The following is a 23933-nucleotide window of genomic DNA, read 5'->3' as shown; positions in this document are numbered from 1 at the left end:
TTGGTTCTAGGCCTTCTCCTGGGTGGGTTCATTTGTTCCTAAAGTTTTAAATACCATCTATATCTGGTGCCTCTGTATCTGTAGCCTGGACCTTCCTTCTGAGTCCAGGTATATATCCAACTGCTTACTTCACATCTCCTCTTGGATTTGTCACAGGCGTCTCAATCTCTGTCCTAAGTGGAGCTCTTGGTTTGAAATGTTCCCCACCCACCTGCCGAATGAAACACAGTAAGTGGCACTCTCATTTATCCGGTTGCTTAAGCCAGAAACCAGGGAACTGCTCTTTGACTCTTCTCTCTCTCCTTCCGCAACTGGTAACTCTGTCTCCAAAAAGCATCTCGCATGTGTCCACTCCACTGCCACCCGCTACACCAAGGCACTGTCATCCCTGCTCCAGGTTGAGGCAACAGCCTCCTTCATAGTTACTCTAGTTCCACTCTTGACCCTTTAATAACCTATTTTTCTTTTCATGTTAACCAGTGGTCTTTTAAGAATGCAAATCAGGGCCGAGCATGGTGGCTCACACCTGTAATCCCAGCACTTTGGAAGGCCAAGGCGGGCAGATCACAAGGTCAGGAGATCAAGACCATCCTGGCTAACACAGTGAAACCCCATCTCTACTAAAAATTAGCCAGGCATGGTGGCAGGCGCCTGTAGTCCCAGCTACTCTGGAGGCTGAGGCAGGAGAATGGCGTGAACCTGGGAGGCGGAAGTTGCAGTGAGCCGAGATCGCGCCACTGCACTCCAGCGTGGGTGACAGAGTGAGACTATGCCTCAAAAAAAGAAAAAAATGCAAATCAGATTATGTCACTCCTCAACTTATGGCTAACCAATGGCTTCTGAGTGCTCTCAAGATAAAGACTAGAATCCTTAACAAGACCATGCATAGTCTTGGCTCTGCTCACCTATCAGAGCACATCTCCTGCCACTCTTCTCCTCCCTCTTAGCTCTCCAAAAACGATGAGCTCTTTTCTGCCTCGAGGCCTTTGCACATGCTTTCCCTGTGTCCAGAATACTCTTCCTACTAATATTTGCCTCAACTTACACTCACTCTACAGGTTGCTATGTGACTGTTGCTTCCCCTACGATGCCATCCCTGACTCCCTGATTTCTATTATTTCCTGTTGGAGTTCCCTGTCTCCCTGCCTCCCTCCATCCTTTCCTTCCTTCCTTTCTTCTTTCCTTTCTCTCTCTCTTCCTTCCCTCCCTCCCTTCTCCCTCCTTTCTTCGTTACCTTTTTCCTTCCCTCCCTCCCCCACTACAGGGTCTCGCTTGGTCACCCAGGCTGGAGTGTGCAGTGGCACGATCCTAACTAAATGAAGCCTCAAACTCCTGGGCTCAAGGGATCTTCCCACCTCAGCCTCCTGAGTAGCTGGGACTACAGTCATATGCCACCATGCCTGGCTAATTTAAAAAATTTTTCTGTACAGATGGGGTCACGCTATGTTGCCCAGACTGGTCTCAAACTCTTGGACTCAAATGATCCTGACACCTCAGCCTCCCAAAGTGCTGGGATTACAGGTGTGAGTGACTGCACTCAGCTGGGGTTCTCTTACTGCACAGCTCTTCTCTTTCATGGCATTGTTGTTTATAATTTCAGTTGATCTTCTTATTTTATGACATTTCACCCAGTAAAATGGAAGCTCCGCAAAGCCAGGAACTGTGTCTGCTTTGTTCAGGACCTGGCACATAGTCAATACTCAATAACATTAGCAACAAGGATGACGATAGTGATGGATGATGATAGATGGGTTTGAGACAGTTTCATACAAATCCAAAACTCTTATGTTGCTTTTTGGGAATGCCCACTTTTCTAAGGAAAAAGTTTCTTGTTTTCACCGGGTTCCTAAAAAGGTCAGAATTTCCCGTAAATGTTAAGAACTCTGAGAGCATTCTACTCTAAGGGTTGAAATCACCGAAGATCCTGAAATAGCAGATTGGAGGAAAAAACCTATTCCAGGGAAGCTGTCATTCTGAATGGTCGATGATACCTTCTCTGAGCACAAACAGAAATTTCCCTGGCACTCTGGGAGTTCTCTGGCCTTTCGAACACTTGTCTAGAAGTGAAGGGTGGCATAGCAATGACCATTGTTCCCGGCTTCATCCCTGCACCTTACAGCTATTCATTTTGCAGCCCACATGGGCTCTAGACCTGTACTTCTAACTGTGGGAACCTCCCACTGAGATAACAGTCATACCAGTACTAGTGCTAGTGTTTGCACCAGTACCTCTAACTGTGGGGACCTCTGACTGAGATAATTAGTAATGCCAATCCTAGTGCTACTCTGTGCTAGGTATGATTCTAACTATGTTGCATTTTCTTATAACCCTTCAGGCTGGTACTATTCTTATCTCCATTTTATAGATGAGGAAACAGGCATAGAAATGGATACTTTTCTAGCCCAGAATTGAATCACCAGGAATTGAGGAACCAGAATTAGAACACTAATAGTCTGCTTCCAAAGTGCAACATCCCATAGAAACATTAAATTGAACATGTCCAAACCTGAATGCATCATCTTCCCATAAACCTGTTCCTCCTTCGACGCTCTTCATCTCAAGAAATAGCACCTTCATCTCCCCAGTTGCTCAAGTCAAAAGCATGAGTCATCCTTGACTTCTTCCTCCGCCCCCCGTTGCTTGAAGCCAACCTGTATCAAAGCTGGTAAGCTCTACCTTCAAAAACTAGCTCTGGAATCCGCCACTTGTCTCCATTCCCATTTCCATCTTCCGGGCCCAAGTTCTGTCCTTTCACTCACCTACTTGGCCTCCCAGGCTCCAGGCTTGTCCCCTAATCCATTCTTCACCCAGCAACCAGGGATCTTTTCAAATTGCAAATTAGTCTGTGTCACTCCCCTGCCTAAAACCTTTCAGTCACCTAACAATTGCACTTAAGCTCTGTGCTTCCGTTTACAAGACCCTTCATGAGCTGGCCCTTCGCTCACCATGCACCCCTCCTGCTCCTGCCATCCTGAACGACTTTCGATTTCTAATATCACTCAAGTTCTCTCACCGCTGAGCCTTTGCACATATTATTCCTTCTGCCTGGAACACTGTCTCCCTGTTTCCCCTTTTACCTTGCTGTCTCCTCATCATCTAGGTCTCAGTTTAGAGATCATCTCTTCTAGAAAAACCTCCCCTAATCTCCTGAGTCTGGGCTTTACACACCCCTCCAAAATATTCCCCCATAGCAGGCTGTGTTATCCCCATGATGGTACTTAACACATGATAAAACAACTGCCTACTGACTCATCTGTCTCTGCCACTTGACTGAAGGTTCCATGAGGACACTGAATCCCCGTGTCTAGCATTGTCCCTGGCATACAGCAGGCATGCGATAAATGGTGATTAAATGAATGAGTCCTTTTGCACAGGATTCCTTTTCTTAAGCACTGTTTCATGGAAAAACATCTTATGTCCCAAACAAGCAAAACCCTTGGGGTCAGAGACCTCACTATTTTCTGGCAGCCCAGAAGGGAGCTCAATTGGATGACAAGTGAGGGTACACTAGCATCTGACATTGCTCTCAGCAGAGGTAGCTATTCCCATTTTGCAGAGAAGCTGTGACTTGCCTGTGATGACGTTGGTAGGAAGTAAGACCAAGACCAGACCTGCAGTATCTGATTCTTGGTCCTGAGACTTGTCCCTTCCCTCCTCTAATAAAGACACCATGAAGGTCTCAGGAAATTGGATTCTAAAGGAAGTCCTCCTGCTGGATCTCTAAACTGAGACCTCCGGTTGGAGACCTTCCTTTTTAACCCTAAACCCTAACCCTGTTGGCAGGTGGGATTCCAGACAGGGTTGACAATGAGCCTTTTGTATCTCGCCGAGGCCATCCTCTTAGACTGCAGCCCTGGCCCCTGTGAGGGTTCAGCTGCCCTGTGCCCCATCCTCTCCTGGCCCAGGGACCTACCAGCTCTCGTGGCTCCCGTGGCCACGAGTCGCAGGAGGCCTTTCTTCTTGAGGATGACGCTGCTGCCGATGAGGAAGCTGGACAGGAAGGCCAGGCCCAGGCCGATGTAGAAGCCATAGTTCTGCCGGATCCTTTCCTGCCAGCTGTGAAAGGTGGCATTGCTGGGCACCTCAGGGCTGAGGTCACCGACAATCTGGCACAGGACTTCTTGGGAGGAGCAGTAGAGGTGGAGCAGGGAACCTGGATGGGAAAACCATGGTGAGAGAGTCACACTGGGGACATTTGCACACTTTTAAAATATTGGAATTGGCCACTGTTTCAAATCCTGTGCTTCTGCTACTGCAGCGCTATACCCATATACTGTGCCTCCATCCAAAAATAATAATGTTCAGTGAGTGCTCACTCTAGCTAGGGGCTTTCTTTGCATGACCAGAACAAATTTGTACCACCACGTGCCAGATACAAACCTGGGCACAGGGGCAGACCCTCAGTCAGAAGAAGTACACAAGTTCAATGAAACTGCAAAAAATAGCCAATAATTCTCCAGTGCTACCACTCACATGGTCCTCTGCTCTGGGGTTTTCCAGGAGTGTCTCTAGTGACCACTTGGAAACTGGCACAACAATCATTTATAGGCTTTTAGTTGAAGAAACCAAAGCTCTGATAAGTTTAGTAACCTGCCCAAAGCCAAAACATGGGTACTAAGTAGTGAAGCCAGTGTCAGATTCTAAGCTTATCTGATGCCAAAGCCCATGCTCTTAACCACCACACACACCTCAATAAAGCAGGTAGCATCTGGCCTCCTAAGAGGCTTTTTGTTTGTTTGTTTTTGTTTTTTGGGTAGAGATGGGGGGTCTCGCTGTGTTGCCCAGGGTAGTCTTGAACTCCTAGCCTCAAGCTATCTTCCTGCCTCAGCCTCCCAAAGCACTGGGATTATAGATGTGAGCCACCATGCCTGGCCCTAAGAGATATTTTAAAATAGAAAACGTTTAAAAATTGGGAGATTTTCCATGAAAATTCAGGTGTGAGGCTACGGTGAAAAATCAGGTCTGCTCACCATATTGCGCCCTCTTCTAAGGCAACCACTGGCTGCAGCTGGGCAGTGTTGCCCCCTAAAATAGGACATACTTTCTGCAGTTCCCCAAGAGTCTTATCTGGCTCCTTTCAGTAATTTCTGGCATATGCTTGGCCTTTGTAGGCATCTGAGTTTGTGACCTCTGGAGGTAGCCTTTTTCAAGCTGTGTGTCACCAAGGCCCAGGTCCCTAGGCCAAGGATGTAAGCCTCAACCAAGTGTCCCTCCCACCAACCTAGAACTCCCAGCCAGTGCCTGGAAGGGCCCCCAAATCCATGGTCAAGCAGCTCTGGCTCTGGTACATCTGCAGTGCAGAGTGGCATCTTGGTGGAACAGACTAAGGGCAATGTTGACCTTTCTTCCATGACACAGACTCCTGAATAACAGAGCTTGAAGAGCTCTTAGAAAGCAGCCTAAATTCTTATTTTCAGCTGGGGAAACTGAGAAGGGGAAGGGCTTGCTGAGGTCACCCCAACATCTGGTGAAAGATCTGGATCCAGCACCCACTAGGGCACATTCATGTGTCTTTTGCAGTGTGAGATCTCTCTTTCCAAAACCCATGTCACAATCAAGGGAAGATGAGACAAGAGGCATCTCAGTCCCTAATCAGACTTGTTCTGCGCTGCTCATTCCTGTTTCTCCAGCTCAGGCTTCCTTGCCCAAGAGCTGAATCTGGGGAGTTCCCTGAGCCCAGGAAATGAGCCAGAGCCTGGGATGACATAGGCTAGGGGAGGTGACTCCTGAGAGGAAGACCAAACTCATCCCCACGCCCTTCCCCTGCTCCTTGAAGATGCACCTCTAGCAGGTAGAGCCAAAGAACCCTCTGTGGATGGACTTGGCTATCACAGTAAAGCCTGCAGCACCCAAGGGCTCAGCACCCTCCATTGAGTCAAGTTCTCCCACTGCAGTGAAAAGTAAAAGACAGAGGGCTGATGGCCAAAGTAATCCAATTCTGAGCATAGGCCAGATGATTCCTATCATCCCTTCTGGAATTTGCTAGGACTGGGGAACACATTCTGGCCCAGAGAAAAGGTGAGGCTGAAAATGGCCTGCCTTGTTCAGGAAACCAAAGTCAGACACCTAACGGGCTGGCTTTCAAAGCTTCACTGTAGAAGGGAAGAGGTTAGAGAAACAGGGACATCTCACAGCCTGCAGTTCCAAGACAAGGTGGGAAAGTGGAGCCACACCAACGAAGGAGTCGAGGTTTTACTGTCCACCAGCCCTGGATCTATATTCCATTTCCTTACTGTATTACCTTGAGCAAATTATTAGCTGTTCAGAACCTCAGTTTCTGGATCTTTAGAATGGGGATAGCAAGATAGTAAAATAATAATATCTACCTACCTTCTAGAGGATTCAGGGAGATAATGCAGGTAAAGGGCCTAGTCCACTACCTGCTTTATGATCAGAATGCAATAGGAAGCCAATGGGCTCTCTTTACCCCTTCCTGTGGTTCTTTCTCTTTCTTTTCCAAAGACAACACCGTCCTGTGGTGGTCCTCCCATTGACCCAAACAGAAAGCCCAACTGCTCAGGTACTAAAACCTGAAGCAACTATACATTAAAAGCAACTATACATTAAAAGCACAACAGTATATTAAAAGCACAGAATCCCCCACCCCCAACTCTCAGAGTGTCTGCTGTCGACAAAATTCCTGTCCCAACTAACCCCCCATCTCAACCCAGGGACATCCTTTCCTTCCCTGCCTCCTCTCAGCCACCCCAGCCGCGAAGATGAAAATGAAGTCTCAGCCAGAACCCTGATCTTCAAAGCTGGGTGGGAGCCACCTCGTGCTGGCCCTGCCCCTCCCCAGGTTTGGCCCCCTTGGGAGGAGAGGATGCGAGGGAGAGGGGTGGCAAGGAGGGGAGGGCGCGAAGCGCGGAGCCCGCATGGTCCCCAGCCCTGCCGTACGCACCATTCTCGCAGCTGGCGTTGCTGACCCGCAGCTCCATGGGGCCCAGGGCACATGAACCGACGCGCGGGCGGACGGCGCCCGGCGCCCGGGCTCCCCAGCTCCGGAGCAGGTGGCCGCGACTTGTCTCCCGCTTGGATCGCGCGCGAGAAGCCGCTGGGGGCCGGACCCAGGGGTGAGGAGAGTGACGCCTCCCAGAAGAGGAGGGTCCTCGGGGAGGAGTCACCCGGCGTCTTGGGCAACTCCGGGGGAAGGGGGCCCAGGGCTCGGGCCGCCCGCAGAGGGGCGCCTGCCTTCTCTGGGTGAGGACGCTGCCAGGCTCCCAGCTCTGGAGTCACCGCCCCGTGCCAGGGGCAAGAGGTGAGGGGGCGGGTTCCCCGGCACCACCCCTCCGATGCCTGAACCGGTGCCCAGCTCCATCCCCAGTGAAAGAGTACAGGGGCCCTGGATGGCTGGAGAAGGGGCAACTTTCCTGCCGAGGTGGAAGTGGCAACATAGGGGTTGGAAGCGGGTACTGCTGCCAATTGGGAACCTGGGTTCCTTCTTTTCCTTCATTCTTGCCCTCCCACCCTCCCACTCTCCCTCCTCCCCTCCACCTTTCCTCCCTTCCTCCCATTCCACCCTCCTACCCTTCCTCCCTTCCTTCTGCCCTGGACCTCCTTTCCTTGCCTTACCCATTCATTGAGTCAACCTAGGTCTGATCTGTGCTGGTAGGTAACAGGTATATAGTGAGTGCCTAATAAATGCTCAATATATATTTATGTCTAATGAATAGATAATAGGAGCTTGGTAAATTAAATGAAAGAAGGAAATGAAGTGATTGGAGACCAAAATGAGTCAGACTATTCCCTGTCCCCCAAGTACCTTATATTTTAATGGGGGAAACAAAGTGTGATCATCTCTTAGAGACCAACGTTTTTGAAATTACCACTTTAAAATTATTTACATACACACATTGTGATGGAAAGCATATTTATTACTATGGGTAACAGTAAAAAGCAAGTTAGAAAAACACTGACCTGGACCATAAAAACACTTATGTAGAGTTTGCTATAGGCCAGAGTTCTAAGTGCTGAAAAATTCCAGTTCATTTAATCTTCATAACTGCCTTATAATGTACAGACTTTTCTTATTTACCAGAAGGAAACTGAGGCACAAAGTGCTCAAGTAACTTGCCGGGGATCTCAGCTAGGAAGTGGAAAAGCCAGGATCAAACTCATGCTGTCAGTGGCCACATTAAGCCGCCTGGCATTTTACACTGAAAGAAACTGCTCCTGGGCAGTGAGGGTGTGGGGCTACTGAGAAAGCAGTGATTGGTTCTGCCAGTGGTGGTCGCCGGCTTCCTGGAGGAGGCAGCTTTTAAGAACTGTCGTGTATGGAGTCGTCAGCATGGGCCAGACACCGTGCTAACCCCTTTCCAGGCACTGTCTCATCGAAGCCTCCTAGGAGACAGATATCCTTACTCTTTCCATGCTACAGATGAGAGGAAACTGTTATTTTAAAACATTTTATCATGAGATAATTTTAGACTTATAGAAGAGTTACAAAAATAGTATAGAGAGTTTTCATATACCTGTCACCAGCTTCTCTTAATGTTAATATCTTGAATAGGAATAGAAAAAACTATATTTTAAATACTCCAAGACACTTGCTCCCAAGGTTGCACAGTTAGTGAGTGAATGAGGGTGCCAGGTATAAACAGAGCTGCTCTGACCCCCAACTCTGTCCTCCCAGCTACTACCCTCCACTGTTTACGTGCGGACTTCTAGCTGGGCCTCCAAGGATGGGTTCTTCCAGCATGCGGCTTCCCCTAACTTGCTGGACGACTTTGAACAAGTTGCTTACTCTGCAAAAGGATCAATTTCTTTGTCAAATGCAACAGCCCCTTCTCCAAGGGGTCGGGATCGGGTTGGGGAGAGGAGAGGTTAAAAGAGAAAGGGAAATGTGAGACACAGCGAATGTAACAGGCCACGTTTGCTCATTTTACTTGCCACATAATTTCACAAGTCCTTGATTCTGTAATGATGTGCACCTCTCTGGAAAAACGCTTTGAAAACAAAACAGGATAGAGCGCAAGGCCCCCGCATCTCTTGTCTGAGACACTATATTTCTTCAAAGATAAATGACCCTAGACCTTGCCTATTCCTACACATAGGATAAAGTTTGACAAGCTTAGTGACTATGCCTCTGTCATCTATAACCAGATATACTCTTGCACCCAGACTTTCATGTGATTCTGCTTTACTGTAACTTCTGAGCAAGTTTGATGTAATGTTTGAGCACACACTGCACTTCCGCTACCTGTATATCAGCCATGAGCTAAAACACTGTTTCAGAGCAGTGGGGCAAGACCTCTCTGAAAGACTTCTCCCAGACTTTTGTCTTCAGTCTCTAGTCCTCAGTAAGGCTTATTTTTATTTATTTATTATTTTTTTTTGAGACAGAGTCTCGCTCTGTCACTCTGACTGGAGTGCAGTGGCTCGATCTCCGCTCACTGGAGCATCCGCCTCCCATGTTCAAGAGATTCTCCCACCTCAGCTTCTGGAGTAGCTGGGATGATAGGCACCCACCACCACACACACCAATTTTTGTATTTTTAGTAGAGATGGGGTTTCACCATGTTAGCCAGGCTGATCTCGAACTCCTGACCTCAGATGATCCACCCGCCTCAGCCTCCCAAAGTGCTGGGATTACAGGCCCTCAGTAAGACTTCTGAATAAAACTAACTTAAAATTTAATTCCTTAAAAGCTTGATTTTCTTTTCTTTAGTTGATGGAAGTCATAGCCGTTGCCAACGAATATATCTAAGTCTGCGCGTGAGTGTGCCCAGGCCCGCCTGTAACTTTGGAGGTGTGTGGTACCACTGTTCAAATAGAGGTGAACACCTCCAAGACTGTATGAATTTGAACACAGAGCAGCAAGACACTGGATGATTGGCCCTATTCAGAAGTGATACTTCATGATGAAAAAATATATGCATCCATGCTACCTGCAAGGGAGAATGTGACAAGAGAATTCAACTTCTCTTTCTCTTCCCTAAGCATTTCTGCTGTTCAACTCCTCCTTGTGCTATAAAACAGAGTCAGCACTGAACCCGGCGTGGTACAGCCCTCAAACCCTCACTGCATTCAAACTTGATTGCTTTTGTTCCAAGGAAATAAGGTGAGACATGTGGAGTATTTCCCTCTGGTCCTATCCTATCTTTTTTCTTCTTTGCTTTATTGAAGTATGACTGACAAATGAAAATTATATATATTTAAGATGTACAACGTAATGATTTGATATAGGTGTACATCATGAAATGATACAGCAATTAAGCTAATTAATACATCAATCACCTTGCTTAGTTATATTGTGCGTGTGTGCGCATACGTGTGTGTATGTTGAGAACACTTTAAATAGTGGCATCTCTTGGTGGCTTGACTTTTTAAATCACAAGAGAGGATGTTTCAGATTGTAGTTGCCAGAGCTGAGCCCAGATCCTGAAAGACAGATGCACATACATGTTCTTTAATACATTTATTTTTGTGTGTGTTTGTGATTTGTGGAACCTCTAAATTTTAGGTTCAGGGCAGGGGCCCCCTCATCAGGGGTTAAGGGCAATATTGAGCTTATCCTGTGTTTCGAGACGGGCCTTTTCAGAGTCAGGGGAATCTCATGTTTTAGGGCAGTGGCATGAGGTGAAGGAGGCCAGGATCCACTGCAGGGACTTCCACACCCTCACTGGGCCTCAGGCTCCCCATCTGTTCTAGAAGGGGGCTGGGCCTCAACAGGGCTGGCATCAGAGCATCTCGCCAATACAGACATAAAGGGCCCCATTGAATTGCAGGCTCCTCGGCTGCTGTCCTGACAAAGCCCTTTTCTCCTCCAGCCACAATGGCCCTGTCAGGCAGGTAGCAGGGCCTGCAGCATTGTCTCCCCAGAAAAGAACAACAGGGTTCACTGTCTGTTCCAGGCTCAGTCTCGCTGGGGAGGGCGCGTGGCTTAAGAAGGGTCTAACCAGCTAGGGACAGATGGGTTCTGCCCTTAGCCAGCCAGCGACTGGTGACCCAGCCACAGCTCTTTTGGTCAGTTATTCCGGGATGAGTAGGAAAACAAATTCACCAAAACCCAAGTTTTTAAAAACTTGCATGTCCAGACATTTTAGGTTATAGAGCTGTGCCGTCCAATATGGTAGCTACCAGCTGCATGTGGCTTCTGAGAACTCAATTAGCCACTAATCTGAATCGTGATGTGCTGTAAGTAGAAAACAGGCTCACTTAGCATTTTGGACCAGATTGTTCTTTGTGGCGGGGGCTGTCCTGTGCTCGTAGAATGTTTAGCAGCACCCCTGGCCTTTACCCTCCAGATGCCAGCAATGCGCACACCCCTGCACCCCGACGCCCACCCCAGTTTTGACAGCCCCAAACACCCCGAGACAATTGCCAAAATCACGCTGGATTGAGAACCACTCAGATTTGAAAAACTTAGTAAGAAGAAAAAAGGAAAATCTCATTAATGATTTTTAAATATTGATTATATGTTGAAATGATAACATTTTGGATTATTGGGCTAAGTAAAAACATTAAATTATTTTTCCTATTCTTTTCACTCTTTATAAAGTGGCTACTAAACTATTTAAAATTACATATGTGGCTCATGTTAAGTTTCTATTGGGCAGTGCTGTTAATAGAAGAAACTGGCCAGACGTGTTGGCTCACGCCTTTAATTCCGACACTTTGGGAGGCCGAGGTGGGCAGATCACGAGGTCAGGAGTTCGAGACCCGTCTGGCCAACATAGTGAAACCCTGTCTCTACTGAAAATATAAAAAATTAGCCGGGTGTGGTGGTGTGTGCCTGTAATCCCAGCTACTTGGGAGGCTGAGGCAAGAGAATCACATAAACTTGGGAAGCGGAGGTTGCAGAGAGCCAAGATCGCACCTTTGCACCCCAGCCCAGGTGAGAGTGCAAGACTCTGTCTTAAAAAAAAAAAAGAAGAAACTGAATGCCAGAGAGGGAAAGTGACCAGCGGAGGGTCACAGAGCAACAGAGAGGCAGTCAGGGCCCCAATCAGTTTTTCAGACTGGCACCTGTAGGGTAAATGCACCTGGTGGCAATAACTTAAGCATATGCTTACAATGACCTTGTATGACAGACACACCTGAATGTGTGCTCCAAGCTCTGGAATCCGGGAGTGGCCAACCTGGAGACTGGTTCCTTGTCTGTGAGGAACATCTGAGCCCCCGGTCTGTCCCATGGAATATGGGCTATACAGAAGATTGAAGCCCTGACTTTTGAGTTGGATGAAGGTTGCCAGGTGGAGGTCATTAAGGGGAGGGTGTTAAGTGAAGTTGGAATATAAACTGCATGCGGTTTGCAAGTGGTTGTGGTTTTCCTGCCAGCCCTTCACCCCTGGGTTATCTTGTCCAGCCCACTGCGGCTGGACTGTAGGTAAGGAGGATATCATGTCCTTATCTGTCCTAGCCTGTCATCAGTGGACGGGTTTTCCTGTCTAGCTCGCCACCACTGGACTTGCTTCCCCGTATGTAAGCTGCCAATCAAACCCCAACTCTCATTTGCTGGCTCTGGGTCTCTTCTTCAGCCTCGTGAACCTGGTACCGTCCCTATCAAGGTTATAGGAGTTCAGCACAATAGCACCCTAGACCAACTCTGCATCTCCATACAGCTTCACAACGGAAAGGAAATCCAAAAATCAGTGTGTTGCGTCTTTCCAGTGTGCTACGGTCAAAGGGCACTACAGCAGGAATAGAGAGGACAGACATGACGTCTGTGGCCCACATTATGTTTGACCTTCGTTTAATCTTTGCAGCAACCCTGGTAAGAGACTCTGTTATTAAGCCTATTGTCCAGATGAGGAAACTGAAGTCCTGTGAGGACTCTTAGCCTGCAAGTTGAGAAACTAAGCATCAAACCCAAATACTCCTTTCAATACTACACATACTGCCGTGCAGTCCTAGGTCTAGTGAGACCTGGATAGGTTATCTCTTCTCCTTACATCCTACCTGGGTAAGAGGACTGCGCAAGATATAGTCTGAAGTCCTTCCCAGCCCTGCCGAGCTGGTCTTCTGGGCAGGGTGGGGAGAGACAGATGGTTATCACCTCCTCTAGGCTGATGGGGAGTCATGGAATCTGGATGGTCAGCATGCAGAGGCTGGCCCACCCCTTTTCAGGTGTGTCCCTGGGATGGCTGCTGTCCTCATAAACAGCTTTGCTGACATCAGAAATAAGGCTTGGAATGGACACGTGTACTTGCTCTGCTTCTAAGAAGAGCACCATGCCCAACGATGGGGTCCACTGGCATCAATAATGATTACTAACGAACACTCTACTGAGTTCTGTGTGTTAAGCATTTAGCAGACATTACCTCATGTGCTCTTACAATTCTTTACTCTGGTACCACTCTAAATCCCATCTTACAGACGAACGAACTGAGGCTCAGAGAGGTGAAGTGACTTTCATAAGGTCACACAGAGTGACAGAGAATTTCAAGCTGGGATTGTGCATTCCCACAGCAGTTCCCTTAACTAAGGCACCGGTTTGATGAGGCCACTGGTTTGAGGATTAGTCCCCTTCCTGATCCTCCTCTGTATGGGAAGACTGGGGCCATCCAGACTCAACAGCGGGCAGCCATATAACGTTCTCATCAGCCCTTCTCCAGAGTCAGAGTTGAAGCAGCTCACCTAATCCAACCCTGCTGGTTTGAAATTGTGGGGAAGCTGAGATACAGAGAGGGGCAAGGTCATGTCCAACGTCACTCAGCTAATTTGTGGCACGATCAGTACTTGACTCAAAGTCACTGGAATCCAAACCCAGCACTTTTATCTCTCTCTTTGCTTCTTCCTTTCTTTCTTTCTTTCTTTCTTTCTTTCTTTCTTGGAACAGGGTCTCACTCTATCACCCAGGCTGGAGTGCAGTGCCATGATCTCAGTTCACTGTAACCTCTCATCCCCAGGCTCAAGCAATTCTCTCACCTCAGCCTCCAGAGTAGCTGGGATTACAGGCGTGTGCCACCATGCCCAGCAGATTTTTATACTTTTAGTAGAGACAGGGTTACACCATGTTGGCCAGGCTGGTCTCAAATTCCTGACCTCAAGTGATCCACCCGCCTCGGCCTCCCAAAGTGCTAGGATTACAGGCGTGAGCCACTGCACTCAGCCTGTTTCTTTGCTTTCTTTCTGAGAAGTAAGGACAGACTTTAGGACAAGTCATGAGTTAATAGTTTTTAGCTACTTTTTAAGACGAGTCAAGGCACTGAGGTTTTCACAGGTATTATCCCATTTAATCCTCAAAACAAGCCTGGGAATTAGGGACTGCTATTATTCGCATTTTAGAGATGAGAAAACTGAGGCTCAGGGAGGTTGAGAAACTTGTCTTCTATTAAATAGTGGAGCCATAATGAAACCCAGCAGACTAATTCTAGAGCCAGTTTCTTCTCAGGCTGATCCAACAGCATCTGTGGAATGCTCCCATCAGAACATCTGCCTACAGGTGGAAGACTGTCAAATCACTGCAGAGGGCAGGGCTCAGGCCAGCGCAGGTATGAGGAAGTGCAGCATTGCTTGGCCTTGATGTGGGTGTGCAGAGAGCCTAATGCACTTAAAGTATGTATAAGAACTTCAGATCTTGTCGAAAACCAGCTGTAGTTAAAACAATAATATTGATATGAACTATTACTTGTTGCACAACTTCCGTGTTGCAGATTCTTTATGTGTATTGCCTCTGAGCCTTACAGCAACCCCATGTTAGGATACCTTCATGGTAACTTCATAAAGTTACCCAAAGTTTACAGCTGATGCAGTGAGACTTTGTGAGGTTAAGTGACTTGCTCAGGTTCCCATGGAGAATAAGTAGCTAAGCTGGGATTCAAGCAGGTTCTCAAAGCACCTGCCACTCTGCCTTCCTTGTTCCCTGCCGTTTGCTTCTCACTGGCAACAGTGAGGGCAGAAACCTCCTGGTGGAGGATTGAGGAGGACTGTAGTTACGCTCATCCCCTGGGCCTGTGTGGACCCACAGCATTTGGTATACCGGAACAGGGAGGGTTGGAACACAGTGAGCTTTGAGTGTGGCCAGAGGGAAGACTGATTCTAAAGTCAACTTGAACGTGAACAACAAACTTAGGTTCTGTTTTTCCTTTCAGTTAAAAACAAACAAACAAACAAACAAACAACAAACAAATGACCGGGCGCGGTGGCTCACGCCTGTAATCCCAGCACTTTGTGAGGCTGAGGTGGGTGGATCACGAGGTCAGGAGATCGAGACCATCCTGGCTAACATGGTGAAACCCCGTCTCAACCAAAAATAGAAAAAATTAGCCGGGCATGGGGGCAGGCACCTGTCATCCCAGCTACTCGGGAGGCTGAGGCAGGAGAATGGCGTGAACCTGGGAGGCGGAGTTTGCAGTGAGCGGAGATCGCACCACTGCACTCCAGACTAGGTGACAGAGCGAGACTCCGTCTCAAAAAAAAAAAAAAAAAAAAAAAAAACCGAAACAAAACAAAAACAACCATCTCCGACTCTGCTGTTTGACAGGCTGGTATAAAAAGAGACAGGAGATGTCAGGTCCACTCTCTATTCTGTCACTAACACACTGGGACCTGCGGCAGTTCCTTCCCACCTGGGCCTGTCTTCCCAATATGCACAGTGGAAATGAAGAACTAGATCAGTGGTGTTTAAAACCTTTTTTTTTTTTTTTTTTTTGGTGGTGGTATGGGGGTAGACAGCAAACCTCTTTTTCAAATAGAAAGTTACATGGAAGGACAACATACAAACTTCTTTCAAGAGCAACTGCTTTCATTGACTCAGGCCCAGAACCTAGAACCTTGCCCCCCTGGCCTCCATGTTGTCTCCCTGCTGCCCCTTCCCTGTCACAGCCACAGAGGCATCCCCCACGTACGCTAGGACTTGGAAGATCCCAGGTCGACAGCCGGGGCCATGTGGCTTCCTCTACGTATAACATGTGCACTGGCCATGGATGCTCCCTGCACAGAGAGGCTCATAAAGGGATGCGCATAGGCTCAAGACCTTCTCAGTTCTCCAGGCCCATTTGTCAGGGCCTTGGGTCATGGGCATGCTGTTGTCAAGTGGGTCTGAACGCTTATGCATGGGTGGTAGGGTCTGCGTTCTAAGGGGAAATTCCCACTCACTCCCGAGTGGCATGTGATGTGAGGCGTGGAGAGGAAGAGAGGTTTTATTTGCAAGTTCAAATAAAATGGGCTTAGCCTCCTTCAGGGATCCTGGAGAGAAAGAGCAGGTTTGGGGTTCTGTATGGATCTCAATTCGGCCACACACAATAGCTGTGTGGCGTTAGGCAAGTTACTTACCCTTTCTGGGTCTCTGCTGTATGATCTGTAAAACACGAATAATGATGAGGATAATGATAATAATGGTGAGGATAATGATAATAATGAAGTGACTTCTTACTGTATACTTCCTATGTGCAGATGCTAAGTAAGTGCCTCTCATGCATTATATCTGCAAAGCCTCATGATAACCATATTAGGTACACATTGTATTATCCACTTTGCCAAGGAGAAAACTGAAGCGTAGAACAGTTAAGCGGCTTGCCCAAGTTCACACAGCTATAGCTAACAAGTAACATAGCTAAGATAGCTAAGATGCAAACTCATGTTTATCAGACTCCAAAGCCTACATTTTCAGCTGCAACATTATCCCACCTTCTTCAAATAAAGCCTGCTTCAAATGGCTGTTTTGAGAATCATGAAAAACAATCTAAGCCATGATCACAGAGCTGGTATATAGTAGGTGCTCAGCAAATGAGTTCCCTTTCCTTATCTCCATGCTAACCAAAAGTCCCTGCAGACTTGAAGGAGTGGATGACTGTTTATAAGTTCCTCTTTTCCTAGCAGGTGAAAATAGGGCAAAGGAAGAGAATTCTGTCTGATTTCAGGAAAAATGACTTTTTTTCCTGCAAACAAGCTATTTTTATTTTAATATTTAGACTGGGTCTTGCTATATTGCCCAGGCTGGAGTACATTGGGGCAGTCATAGCTCACTACAGCCTCTAACTCCTGGACTCAAGTGATCCTTCTGCCTCAGCCTCCCAAGTAGCTGGGACTATAGGCGAGAGCCCCTACACCTGGCCAATTTTTTTTTTAATTAATTTTTTGAAGAGACAGGGTCTTGCTCTGTTGCCCAGGCTAGTGTTGAACTCCCGGGCACAAGTGATCTTCCTGTCTCAGCCTCCCAAAGTGCTGAGATCACAGGCATTAACCACTGTGCCTAGCCCAAATAAGCTTTTAAAATGACTGTTTACCAATCTATGTTCCATGGGATACTATTCCACATTGTTCTGTGTTCAATAAAGTTTGAGAAATGCTACGTCCTCAACCCCTCTCTTGAAGAGTTCCATTGTACATTAGCATATTAAAGGCACTGATAAATCCTGCTGCAAAGAGTTCCACCTAATTTAGCTTAACCCTGCCCGCCGCCATAATACACATTAGCATCTTTTTCTAAAGAACACACATGGAAGAGAAGCTGATTCTTGTCCATTTATGCACATAAGGCAATTAAGGGCCAGAAAGCTTTGGGTTTAAAGCTTAGGTCACATAGCTATCCAGTGGTAAATACTTCTGTAAATGAAGACTTATTCTCAAATCCATTGCCGAGGTGCAGGGTAGAGTGGCAAGTAAAAGAAGGAATCTCAAGTCAGATAACCTGAGTTTATATCTTGCCTCCACCATTCTTTAGCCTTGTGACCTTGAGCAGTTTGCTTAACCATCCTGGGCCTCAGTCTCCTCATCAGTTACATGAGGTAATATGATACATACCTCATGATGCTAGTTTGGGGAGCCAGTGAGTTAATACACGAGAAGTATTTAGAACAGCACCACGCATGAAGTTAGTTATCAGTATGCCTGTTGGAGTTTTGCATAAAAGGAAGTCCACCTGAATATACATGGTACCGGAGGCCTGCTGTTTGAGAGTGCCTGCTGCCTGCCGGGGCTCACAGGGCCTTGCTGGAGGGAGGCCGGGCCTTGGCTTGCAGCTCTGGGGAGGCCTGTTTTCCAGCCAAAGCTCTCAGGAGGTGAGAGCTCCTATCCTCCCTCCCCCACCAGCTCCAGGGCCAGGCCTCTTGGTGCTACCAGATCAGACAATATCCACATTTCTGTTTCTTCTCCCTGTCTCCTAAGCCCAGAGGAATCCTTGTTGGAACTGACAATTTGTGAGGCTAGATCGGTCTGGAAGAAAGAGCTGAAATAAGCAGTATAGCATCGTACAAGGAGTACCAGCTTTTGAGCCAGACAGTCCTGGCACCAAACCCAGGCTATGACACTTCCCACTTGCATAATTTTGGCCAAGTCACTTAATTCCTTTGAGTCTCAGTTTCTTCATTTGTAACACGTGCATAATAATGGTACCTACTTTCTAAGTGTGCTGTGAGCTATGAATAACAGCTAATGTTTAATACATGCTTACTATATGCCATGCGCTGTTCTAGCAGCTAGGTATAGCTAATGTCATAATAGACAAGATACCTGCTCTCGTGGAGCTCAGTTCTATTAATAGAAGTGGTAGATACGACACAAGTAAAGAAATAAAAAAACAGATCAGAGTGTAATAATGTATATAGAGAAAATAAAATAGGGTAAGGGTCAGAGAATGAATAAAGTGGTCTGGGAAGGACTCACTGAGGCCCCGATATTTAAACTGAGATCTGACTGATAAGGAGTGAACTGTATGCAGCGATCTGGGGGAATAGCCTTCCAGACAGAAGGGACAGCCAGGCCAAAGGCCCTGAGGTGGGAGTAAGCCTGGTTTGCTTGAGGGACAGAAAGAAGGTCCTTATGATGCAGAAGGGGAGAATAGTATAAGATAAAATTATCCAACCCGACTATACACTTAAACGAATGAAAACCTATGTCCACACAAAAACTTGTGCCTGATTGTTGGTTCATAGCAGCATTATTCATAAGAGCCAAAAAATGGGAACATCCCAAAAATCTATGAACTGATGAATGAATAAACAAAATGTGGCATATCCATACCACGGCAGCCACAGAAAGCAATGAAGTACCGAGACGCACATGGCAGACAACATGTATGAGCCTTGAAAGCACTATGCTAAGCGGAAGACACCAGACACAGAAGGCCACATATATGGTTTCATTTCTATGAAATCTCCAGAAAAGGAAAATCAACAAAGGCAAAAAGTAAATGAATGACTCCAGGGGCTGAGGGGAGTGGAGAATGGAGAGTGACTGCTAGGGGGCACCCTTGGTTTTGGAATGATAAAAGTGTTCTGGGCTGGACGTGGTGGCTCAAGCCTGTAATCCCAGCACTTTGGGAGGCCGAGGCGGGCGGATCACGAGGTCAGCAGTTCAAGACCAGCCTGGCCAACATGGTGAAACCCCCATCTGTACTAAAAATACAAAAAATTAGCCAGGCATGGTGGCGGGTGCCTGTAATCCCAGCTACTTGGGAGACTGAGGCAGGGGAATTGCTTGAACCCGGGAGGCAGAGGTGGCTGTGAGCTGAGATCACACCACTGCACTCCATCCTGGGTGACAGTGGGAGACTCCGTCTCAAAATAAAATAAAATAAAAAATGTTCTGGAATTAGTGGAAATTGTTGCACAACTTTGTGAAGATACTAAAAACCACTGAATTGTACACTTTAAAAGGATACATTTCATGGTACGTGGATTATATTTCAATCTTTAAAAAGAATTGGAGGGCTAGGAAGGGGCCAGCTTAGAAGTTAAACTGGATATTGGGGGGTAGTACTACTGTTATGAATATTATGGAGGAGGATCCTAACACAGAGAGAAGATATGCACCTTGCCGGGGACCACATAGCTACAAATTGGCTGAGCTTAGCTTCAGAGCTCCTTCTTTTATGTAAAACATTTATGTAGCACAGAGGCTGGTATCCGTCCTTATAAACTCGATATATGGGGTTAGGGTTTCCGTTTCCGGATTCCCTTCCCTTGAGGCCTCCAATCTCATGTCTGGCCTCCACTTCCTGAGATGCACCCTACCCACCTGCCTCGTTCCAAGCAGAGAGACTAAGGACCTGCCGTTCTTTTGTCCTGCCCTCTTGGGCAAGTCTACAGCAGCGACAGCCACATCCTCCTCGGCTGCTCATTAACTCTCTGCCAACACAGTCACACTGGAAATTCTGGTTTGCGGGCCAGGCCTGGATAAGGGACCCCAGAGGAATCCAGAGCATGGATTAAGCTTTCTTCAGGCTTGTCAGGTGAGGCAGAGGGTTAAGCTGCCCCTCTACTACCAAGGACCTCCGCCCAGCCAGTGCGAGGCCAGATGTCCTGATGGGCAAAGGCCTGCAGGGCTGGGAAGAGCTCCGCCCACCAGGGTGTGGACACAGCCGCCCACCTCGGGATTGGCAGCACACAAAGGTGCTGGGCCAATAAAAAGCCACACCTTTTTAAACAGATGCACTAAAGCTTAAGTGGTGATAATTATCTGCATATTGCTCCCCAAAGAAAAATGTAGCTGTTTGTTCTGTAGCCAGCCCATTAACTACGTTGGTGCCTACCTATCTCAAGGCCTGCATTTCTGGCAATCCTGTTCTGACAGAGCAGTCTGACCTTCAGTCAAACCCCAACAGAACCAGGAGTAAGTGGTCTTTATTTTAGGGAAGGCCTTCATTGGTGATTTTTAACTTTTTAGGAGCTCCAAATTCCTTTAAGAATCCAACAAAAGGGGTCAACACTTGCCCAGAGAGAGGCACACACCACTTTTGCACTGAATTTCAGAAGGATACAAGTCAATAACCCTTGACTTTTGGCCAAAGGGGGAAAACATCCTATATTTTTGAATGCATATTTTTTATTAAGGCAGAACTTCACAGAGAATAGTGCACAAATGTTAAGTGTGAAGATAGTGGGTTTTCATGTATGCATACACCCTTGTAACTACCATTCATGTAAAAGATGCAACATTTCCAGCTCTCAGAATGACCAAAAGAAATTCAGCAAGACTTATTTATTTATTTATTTTTTGAGACACAGTTTCCCTCTGTGGCCCAGGCTGGAGTGCAGTGGCGCAATCTTGGCTCACCGCAACCTCTGCCTCCCAGGTTCAAGTGATTCTTCTGCTTCAACCTCCCTACGAGCTGGGTTTATAGGCACGTGCCACCACGCCCGGATAATTTTTGCATTTTTCGTAGAGACGCGTTTTGTCATGTTGGCCAGGCTGGTCTCAAACTCCTGGCCTCAAGTAATATGCCCACCTCAGCCTCCCAAAGTGCTGGGATTACAGGCATGAACCACGGCACCGAGCCAAATCATAAAATTTTAAAATTGTATGTTATAATTGGTTAAAAAAATACATAAAGTGCAGTTCAGAAGGGTGTAAAATGAAGGATAAAAGTACCCTGGCTATCCTACACACAAGAGGTAGTCACCACCATTAACAGATTCTGTGATATCCATCCAGAAATTACATATACATACCACAACCCGGAGTCACATTATACAGCTTTTATTTCAGGTTGCTTTTCTCCTAGCAACTGACTTAGAGACTTTTTCATATTATACATATGAATATACTTATGTTTAGAATACTGCATCTTTTTGGAATATGCTAATGTATAAATATTCCTAGCTTATTTCGTTACGTTTCTACTGATTATCAGTAGAACAGCTTGTTTCCAGGTTTAAATATTATAAATTCTGTTGTGTGGACATTACTTCTTTATACAGTTTAGCCTGTAGGATAAACTCTGCAAGTGGAATTGCTGGGTTAAAGGATATGACTATTCAAAAGGCTTCCGGTAGGCTGAATATTCACATTCCCCACCCATGTCTTCATCCCTGAAACCTGTAAATTTGTCACCTTACATTGTAAAAGAGATTTTGTAGATGTGATTAAGTTAAAAATCCCGAGACAGGGAGAGTACCCTGGGTTTTCCAGGTGGACCCAATGTAATCACAAGGGTCCTTATAAGTGGAAGGCAGGTGGGTCGGAGTTAGCAGGGAAGGTCATGTGAGGATGGAAGCGGGGGTGGAAGTGATGCGGTCAAGAGCCAACAGCCTCTAGAAGCAAGAAACGGTGAGAAGCGAATTGTTCCCTGGTGCTCCAGAAAGAACCAGCTTTGCCGACACACTGATTCTCATCAGGTGACTAAGAGACTTATGTCTTTTGGTGTCCATAATTGTAAGATAATACGTTTGTGTTGCTGTTAAGTTGGTGGTAATTTGTTACACCAGCGTTAGGAAACAGGGCTGCACCCTCTCTCATTTTCACCAAGACAGTAGGAGAGTACTGGGTTCCCCAAAGTTCCCAAATAGACTCTTTAAAAATGTTGCCAGTTTAGAGCAGAAGTTTGAGAATCTGAGGCTGTCTACGACTCACTGTTTTCTGAAGAAGGCATAACACATATATACGTGCCTGTAGTTTGTGAGTGCTCATGGATCCCCTAAGGTTAGAGCTTTCCTTTTAGGGTTTTGGGTTCCCCTTCCCTTGCCATCTCCCCCAAGGCAGCTGTGGTTCCCATCCATGGTTCCAGTGCAGAAGATCTCAAACTGCCAGGGCAGGAGGAGTCCTTAGAGATCAGCTGGGGTACTATGCCCATTATAAAGATGGAGAAAAAGAAAAGCTGGAATGAGATGTGAGTTTCGTGACTCCCAGTGCTCTGTGTGTGTGTGTGTGTGTGTGTGTGTGTGTGTGTGTGTGTATTTGCCTACACATCCTCCTCTGCAAGGGAGGAAAAAGGACAGAGAAGCATCCAGGTCTGGGCTGAGGTTTGGGAGATCCCTCATGTCACAGGTGAGTCCCGTTTTAGTAACCAGTCAACCTCAGGCAGTAAAGGCCTCCCACAGGCTCATCTTCCCTCTTCTAGGGAGGGAGATGCACACATAGAAGACCTATCCAGAGACTCCTGGCCTCAGGCTTCAGGTCCTGAGAGTGAACTCTGGGTTCTTCAGAGCTAAAGAGTTTGCCAAGGAGGGGCTGAGATGGGGAACTTGATCTTCTCTCCACTGGTCTCAGGTGCGACCCTTTCCCACCTCTGGGCTTCCTGGGCTCTGCCATAGTCCCCTCCAGCTGGTGGTTTCTTCCTCATCTAGGCTTTTTGATTCCTGAATCTGTTGGAAATAGCTTTGGACTGAATGGGGATTAGGGGTGATCAAGATCTTCCAAGATATACTTCCACCTTCCCTGGGGAATCCTGAATGGAAACCCGAGTTGGAAAGGAGGAAACGAGGCGGTGACACCTGGCTGCAGAGGGTAAGAACAAGTGCCTTCAGCTGACTGAACCCTTTTCTGTCTATCAGCACCAGTTATTGATCACGGACGGTGTGCCGGGCACCGCGCCAAGGCAATTCGTACATACTATCATTCATTCCTTGTAACAACCCAAGAAGCGGGTATTATCACTGTTATTATTATTTTGCAGATAAGGAAAAAGATGCTCAAAGATTAAGAACTTGCTAGTTCCTGGCAGAGCTGGGTTTTCAACAACCCAGATCTTAACCAGTTACTCTCTTCTGCCTGCCTTCTTGGTTGAAAAGGGTTCCAAAAGAGAAAATTAACACCACGAAACCTCATGCTCAGCCCTGACTCTGTCCCTTTCTGTGTTTGTCCATGTCCCTCCTGCCTCAACCCTACCTTCATAGTCCTGTTTTCTGCAGCCCAATATAGTATACCCATAATACTTACAGTCAGTGCCAGTTAGCCCTTTCCTCTCTTATGCCAGCTGCTGTTTTAAGGAAGGGTTTTTTTTTTGTTTTGTTTTTTAGGGGAAGGAAACAGGGAGATACGGATTCATTTAGATGACATACATGGAGCATTTGTGTCACCCACTGTGAACGGCACTGGCACTATGATGGTGAGCAAGACAGGAAGTCCCTATACTCCTAGACTGTATTCATTACATGATCACACAATTAACATTGAATTATAATTTTGATAAGAGGTAAGAAGGTCAAAGACAGGTGCTTAGAGAATATTTCACAGATCAACTGGAACCCAGGCTTCCAGGAGGAAAAGGCATTATAAGGATGATAGAAGGCCTTGGTCTGTGAAGAGGGGGAGGTGGGGAGGGGGAAGGG

General features: G+C 46.9%; 1 protein-coding gene and 1 long non-coding RNA gene across 2 annotated transcripts in view; one reads left to right on the top strand and one right to left on the bottom strand.

Moving 5' to 3' along the window:
- The window catches only part of NIPAL4 (NIPA like domain containing 4), a 15297-nt gene extending 8051 nt beyond the window's left edge, over positions 1 to 7246 (bottom strand). Inside the window, exons 1-2 of the mRNA XM_031666567.1 lie at positions 6902 to 7246; positions 3914 to 4153 (exon numbers count right to left, since the gene is read on the bottom strand). Of these exons, the coding sequence (XP_031522427.1) occupies positions 3914 to 4153; positions 6902 to 6938 (277 nt within the window). The 5' untranslated portion in view covers positions 6939 to 7246. The remainder of the gene's footprint in view (positions 1 to 3913; positions 4154 to 6901) is intronic.
- LOC116274977 lies at positions 7070 to 23933 on the top strand. Its single transcript, XR_004183864.1, has 3 exons — positions 7070 to 7258; positions 9668 to 10060; positions 23622 to 23933. It is a non-coding gene; the product is annotated as an uncharacterized LOC116274977 (long non-coding RNA).

Source organism: Papio anubis, chromosome 5 (genome assembly GCF_008728515.1).
Source record: "Papio anubis isolate 15944 chromosome 5, Panubis1.0, whole genome shotgun sequence".
In the NCBI taxonomy this organism is placed as follows: domain Eukaryota; kingdom Metazoa; phylum Chordata; class Mammalia; order Primates; family Cercopithecidae; genus Papio; species Papio anubis.
This window is presented reverse-complemented; position numbering and strand designations above follow the sequence as displayed.